The sequence below is a fragment of the Phoenix dactylifera genome, unplaced genomic scaffold (genome assembly GCF_009389715.1).
Source record: "Phoenix dactylifera cultivar Barhee BC4 unplaced genomic scaffold, palm_55x_up_171113_PBpolish2nd_filt_p 000537F, whole genome shotgun sequence".
In the NCBI taxonomy this organism is placed as follows: Eukaryota; Viridiplantae; Streptophyta; class Magnoliopsida; order Arecales; family Arecaceae; genus Phoenix; species Phoenix dactylifera.
In genome coordinates, this window is record NW_024067946.1 from 301,678 (window position 1) to 308,522 (window position 6,845).

Sequence of the window (6,845 nt, forward strand, 5' to 3'; positions counted from 1 at the left end):
ATTTTTTTGGAAGTCTGGCTTCCGCCGACGCTTATAAGCGTCGTCGCAACCCGTAGCTTGAGCCGACGCTTTTAAGCGTCGGCGGAAGCAAAAATCCTTTTTTTTTTATTTTTTCCTCCCAACGACGCTTTAGAAAGCGTCGTCGGAGGCCATTATCCCCCCCTCCCCTCCTCCCTGCAAATTCTCTCTCCGCCGCTCGCCCCCTCCCCCCTCCTCTCTACAAATCCTCTCCCCTCTCCCGATCCCTCAAACCCCCTCCCTTACAAATCTCTAACCCCCTCCCGATTCTTGATTAGATTCCTTCCAAGAAGCGAGAGAGAGAGAGAGAGAGAGCGGCCACCCAGGCCCCCGATCCCTCTTCTCCGGCGTCGATGGAGTTCGATGGAGCTTCCTCCCTCTTCTCCGGCGTCGGCTTCATGCCTTCTCAGGCCACCCAAGCCCCCGATCCCTCCTTCTATTGTAAATTAGAGCAGCGCACAAAAGAGATGAAGGGAATCAACAACGCCAAGCTCATCCTCCTGCAGTCCGCCAAGCAGGCAGGTGGCGGAGGCGGCGCCGGCGGTGGATCCACGGCGGCGCCCATGTTGTATCTCCTGGGGTCTCATCACCGTCTCTGGCTCATCGCCTTCGCCTTCTTCTTCACCTTCGCCGCCCTCCTCGCCTTCGTCACCACTACCACCACCCCTCGAGACCCCGGCCTCTCCTCCTCTAACCAATTTGCTCGTGCCCCTTCTTCCTTCCGACACAACTCCCGTCTCCCCGACCCCGTCTTTGACGCCCTCGTCAACTACGCCGCCGCCTCAAATTCCAGCGGCAAGATGGGAGACGCCGACCTCCGCACCATCGCCGCCGTGCTCCGGCGCCGCGCTCCCTGCAAATTCCTCGTCTTTGGCCTCGGCCACGAGACCCCTCTCTGGCGCGCCCTCAACCACGGCGGCCGCACCGTCTTTCTCGACGAGAACGAGTACTACATCGCGCACCTTGAGGGCCACCTCCCGGGCCTCGAGGCCTACGACATCGCCTACACCACCAAGGCCCGAGAGATGCCCGACCTCATCGCCGCCTCTCGCCGCGGCCGCCGGGGGGACTGCCGCCCCGTCCAGAACCTCCTCTTCTCCAACTGCCGCCTCGCCCTCAACGACCTCCCCAACGCCCTCTACGACATCCCCTGGGACGTCATCCTCGTGGACGGGCCCCGCGGCCACGCCTCCACCTCCCCCGGGAGGATGTCCGCCATCTTCACGGCAGCGGTGATGGCCCGCTCCGCCGGCCCGGGGCCCACCGACGTGCTGGTCCACGACTACGAGCGCGAGGTGGAGCGGGTGTGCAGCGAGGAGTTCCTCTGCAACGAGAATCTCGTCGCCAACACCGGCCAGCTGGCCCACTTCCTCATCCCCTGCGGCAACGGCGCCACCCGCGACGACTTCTGTGCCAACAGCACCATCGCTGAGGCCGCCCAGTAATTTTTTTTTTCTTTTTTTTTACAGGGGACAGCAAGGTTTTCTTGGGTATTTTTATATTTTTTTTTCCATAAAAAAAATTTATGACGACGCTTTAAAGCGTCGCTAATTGAACTGGTTTAGGAATTTTAGCGACACTTTTCAAACGCGTCAGCAATTTTTTTCCACTCCGACATGGCCGACGCTTTGGTGACGCTTTGAAAAGCGTCGGGAAGAAAATTACCGACGCTTATAAGCGTCGGTAAAAGCCTCAAAAAGCGTCGCCAAAGCTTCTTTTTCTTGTAGTGCACCGATTGCACTGGAAAGAGTAGAGAAGTTATCGGTTTTGCTGTCCAAAATGACAACTCAAGAAGAGGGGTAAATTGAATTTTTTAAAATATTTTATGAACTAAAACAATTCTTAAGTAAAACTATTCTGAATTTTAGTATGCACAGTGAAATGAGTAATAAATAAATGCACAAGATGGGAACAAGCAAAAATAATACAAACACAAATAGTTTATAGTAGTTTAGAGCCAAACTTAGTTCCTACATCCACTTCTCAAGGGACCCTTATTGGAAATTCCATTATAATCTTCCAAGATTATAGCAAGATTGTTTTAGACGGGCTCACAATCAATTCAATTGATTTTCACAAGTAATCAACCAAAACCTTTCTGGTCGAGCCCCTAGGCACGAGTACAATCCAAACCAAGAATTGGATGGACCTTTTCCCAAGTTTCAGGCCTTGAAACTTGCTACAACAAGGAGTAAGAAATTTATAAACAGAATCAGTTAATACTCCTTAATTAGTTGATAGAGACTCGATGGAAAATCAAATCCATAGAATAGATTATTAATAAATATTAATACTAGTTTTAATCTTTTCATAAATATTAGATAGATTTTATATAAAAAATTTGAATACATTTTTAAATATTTATTACATATTATAATCAGTTAAATAATTAATAGTTATATAAATATAAATATTACATAAATATTTATATGTAAATATTTATTACTTATGTGATTTCTTTAAATATTAAATGAATCTTTAGTGAAATAAACCAAGTCATAAATAACTGTGTGCTGTCTTTTTAAAGAGCCCCGCTTTGAAGGATTTTTTTAGTTGTTTCCATGGTTTTTGTGCGCTACTTGGTTTATAGAAAAATTTCCAATCCGAAGAGTCCTTTCCTTTTTGAACGTGGGGAAAACATTATGGCTTAATTTACGTTTTGCAAAATTTTCCTTCATGAGGAGTCGTGTTTAAACGGGTTTCCTTTTTTGTGCATGGAATAAATATTATGGCTTGCTTAATTTGAGCATTATTTTTGAAGAGTCCCGCTTTGAAGCAAATATTTTTGATGGCTTTTGTTCGTTAATTTACTTTGTGAGAAATTTTCGTTTTTGAAAATTTCTTTCCATTTTGAAACGGACTCCTGGTTTTTTTCGTTAATTTACGCCTGTTTTTTTTCCTTTTTCATATACTTTGATTTGGTTCGTGGGCAAACAGATTTCCTCGTATGTATGCATATTCTGTGATGCAAAAAAGTAATGGGGAGCCAACAAGGTCACAAATTGCATTCTTTATTAGGAGTACGTTTCAAAAATCTCCTCATACCACTATGTATATATATTTACCCATTAGAAGGAAGCTAGCAAGCATCGACTCAAACAATCCAAAGAGGAAGGAGCAAGAGGAGTACCTACGTACTGCACCATGTCTCGTGCTACTGTGGCTGTCTTTCTGATACTGTGCTTGGTTTCGGCTGCAACAGGTAATTAGATACTTTTCATCTTCCAACCCTTCTTCTCCTCACAACCTAAAACCATTCTTGTCCTCTCTGTTTTGAGTGCAGCATGTAGGATTTTTTCTTCTTTGCAGTTTCTTTTCATGCATACTTGACGTGAAATATTTCTTTTTTGAGGAAAGACGTAAACTTTGTGTGCTGACATTGTACTTCTTTCTTGCAGCCTCTTCTGTCGCTCCAAACAAGTTTGGATGCTGCACGGATGCTCATACCCCACATTGCAATGATAGTCAATGCAATAGCAAGTGCATGCTGTTGGAATATTTCAAAATTCCAATTTTACCCTTCTTGTCTTTTGCCTTTTGTCTAGTGTACTTTCTTTAGTCCTACATTGGAAAGAGATAAAACTCTAAAGGTCTTTATGTAGTATTCAACCTTTTAACTTGGTGAAGCAAAGAAAGTAAGTAGCCCATGCGCGCACGAGCCCAATGAAGGTCCAAGCCAAAATTGGCGAATCCAATTCGGAAACATTTAACCGGGCGCGTCGTGCGACTATTTTCTGTGTTCCCGAGAGGATACTCTCCTATGTTCTGTGATCCAGGGCGCGATCTATCCTTAAGGACAGTGAAATCACGCCTCAACTGATAAGTTCTTCCTTCTTTTATCTATTAATTTTTCAACAATCTTAAGAATAGATCAACATGGATTCTGCTATGATTACTGCTAGATCAATTCCTGATACTTCTAAAATTGAGAGTTTCAATGGTATGTATTTTAAGAGATGGCAAGAACGTGTTTATTCTGCATTGGATATGCTTAATTTTGCTCGGTATTTAAATCAGTCAAAACCGATAGAAGGGTCTGAAGATTTTGACACTAAATTCAAGGAGTGGGAACATGGAAATAAGATCTGTAGGCACACAATTCTGAGTACACTGTCCAATGAACTTTTTGATGTCTACTGTTCATACAAAGAAGCTGCAGAAATTTGGAAAAATCTGAATAAAAAATATGTGTTAGAAGATGCTAGAGTACAGAAATATGCTACAGAAAATTTTCTGCACTTTCAAATGTCTGAGGATAGGGATGTGTCATCCCAAATCCATGATTTTCATAGGCTGGTCACTGATCTTAAAAATGAAGACATAATACTTCAAGAAGTTTTCCTAGCCGGCTGTCTGATTGAAAAATTACCTGAGTCTTGGAAAAATTATAAAAACAATATGAAACACAAAAGGAAATATATGAGTCTTGAAGATGTTATTGTTCATATTAGAATTGAAGAACAAAATCGAGTCAGAGACCGATAACAGTTGGCCAAGGAAATGACTTCCAAAGCCAATGTAATAGTCAGCAAACCAGGTGGGTCTCGTTCAAAGTTCAAGAAGCCTTATCTCAAAAATGATAAGAAACCTAAGTTCCAAGGTCCTGGTTTTAAAAGAAAAGGAACTTATTTTGTTTGTGGAAAACCTGGACATTATGCTAATCAATGTAGGTTTAGAAAAAGGAATGATATATCTGCTAAACCAAATGCTAACTTGATGGAGACAGATATTATTGCAGCAGTTGTGTCTGAAACCAACATGGTTATGGGAGCAAAGGACTGGGTGGTAGACTCTGGGGCTACCAGACATATTTGTGGCAACAGGAGTATGTTTACTTCCTGCACTCCATTGAATGAAGGCGAAGAACAAGTGTTCATGGGTGATTCGAGACCCTCGCCAGTGGTTGGCAAAGGAAAAGTACTCCTCAAGCTAACATCAGGAAAAGTCCTTTTCCTGAATGATGTGCTGCATGTTCCTAATATCCGTTGGAACTTAGTATCTGTTTCTTTATTAGGAAAGGCTGGAGTTAAAGTGTATTTTGAGTCTGATAAAATTGTAATGACTAAGAACAATGTTTTCATTGGGAAGGGTTATTGTAACCAGGGTTTATTTGTCTTGAATGTAACCGAAACCATGAATGAAAATGCATCATCTTTTGCTTATTTGATTGATTCTGTTGATGTATGGCATGGTAGATTAGGACATGTTAATTTTCTTATATCAAGAAAATGAAAGACCTAGGCTTGTTAAATAGCATTACCTTTGGAAATGTGAATGATAAATGTGAAGTGTGTGTAGAGTCTAAATCTACTAAAAAGAGTCATAAGTCAATAAAAAGAGAAACTGAATTGCTTGGATTAATACATTCTGATTTAGGAGATTTGAAACACACTCCAACTAGAGGAGGAAAAAGATTTTACATAACCTTTATTGATGATTATTCTAAATATACTAAGGTATATCTACTTAGGACAAAAGATGAAACTTTTGAAAAATTTTAGCAATATGTTACTGAAGTAGAAAATAAATTTAATAAAAAAATTAAAAGAATAAGGACTGATAGAGGAGGAGAATATGAGTATAATCTCTTCAATACATTTTGTGAAGATAAAGGTATAATTCATGAGATAACCCCACCATATTCTCCTGAATCTAATGGAGTTGCTGAACGTAAAAATAGAACTCTAAAAGAAATGATGAATGCTATGTTAATAAGCTCAACAGTACCTCTTTATTTGTAATATCTTATAAGAAATCTGGTAAGACACCCTATGAGTTATGGGAAGGTCATGTACCTAACCTTACATATCTTAAAGTGTGGGGGTGTTTGGCCAAAGTTCTATTACCTGAACCAAAAAAAAGAAAGTTGGGACCTAAAACTTTTGATTGCTTATTTATTGGTTATGCATTAAATAGTGCTGCTTATAGATTCTTGGTATTAAAATATGAATCTAATATTATGGAACCCAACACTATAGTAGAATCTAAAAATGCTGATTTCTTTGAACATATCTTTCCTATGAAACTAGGTAAAGAAAAAATTGACTCTCTGTCTCATAATAAACAAGAAAAGAAGGCACACGAAAATTATGAAGTTGATTTAAGAAGAAGTAAAAGAACTAGAAAAGAGAAAAATTTTGAAAATGACTTTTACACTTTTTTTGTTGATAATAAACCTCAAACTTATAAAGAAGCAATAACTTCGGCTGATGCACCTTTTTGGAAGGAGACTATTAATAATGAAATAGAGTCTATTATGTCTAATCATACATGGACCTTAGTTAATTTGCCTCCAGGTGCTAAATCAATTGGTTGTAAGTGGATTTTTAAAAGAAAATTAAAACCTGATAATTCAATTGATAAGTTTAAAGCAAGATTAGTGGCGAAAGGATACTCACAAAGAAAAGATATTGATTATTTTGACACCTTTGCACCAGTTTCTAGAATTTCATCGATTAGAGTACTTAGCATTAGCATCCATTCATAATTTAGTAATTCACCAAATGGATGTAAAAACTGCATTCTTGAATGGAGAATTAGATGAAGAAATTTACATGGAACAACCAGAAGGTTGTGTTGTTCCTGGTAATGAGCACAAAGTTTGTAAATTAATAAAATCCTTATATGGATTAAAACAAGCACCTAAACAATGGCATGAAAAATTTGATAAAGTACTGGTATCTAATGGCTTTCTAATTAATGAGGCTGATAAGTGCATTTATAGTAAGGTTGTTAATAATGTTGTTGTGATCATATGTTTGTATGTTGATGATATGCTTATAATGGGAACTGATTTGAATATAGTTATAGATACTAAGAAATTTTTG

At 39.9% G+C, this 6,845-nt stretch overlaps 1 protein-coding gene across 1 annotated transcript; it reads left to right on the forward strand.

Annotated features, from left to right (window-relative positions):
- Positions 1-465: 465 nt before the first annotated feature.
- LOC120106366 (protein IRX15-LIKE-like) lies at positions 466-1,564 on the forward strand. The gene has a single exon (XM_039119368.1). It carries the CDS (start codon positions 486-488, stop codon positions 1,461-1,463), a length of 978 nt encoding a protein of 325 aa, XP_038975296.1. The 5' UTR covers positions 466-485; the 3' UTR covers positions 1,464-1,564.
- The last annotated feature ends 5,281 nt before the right edge of the window (positions 1,565-6,845 follow it).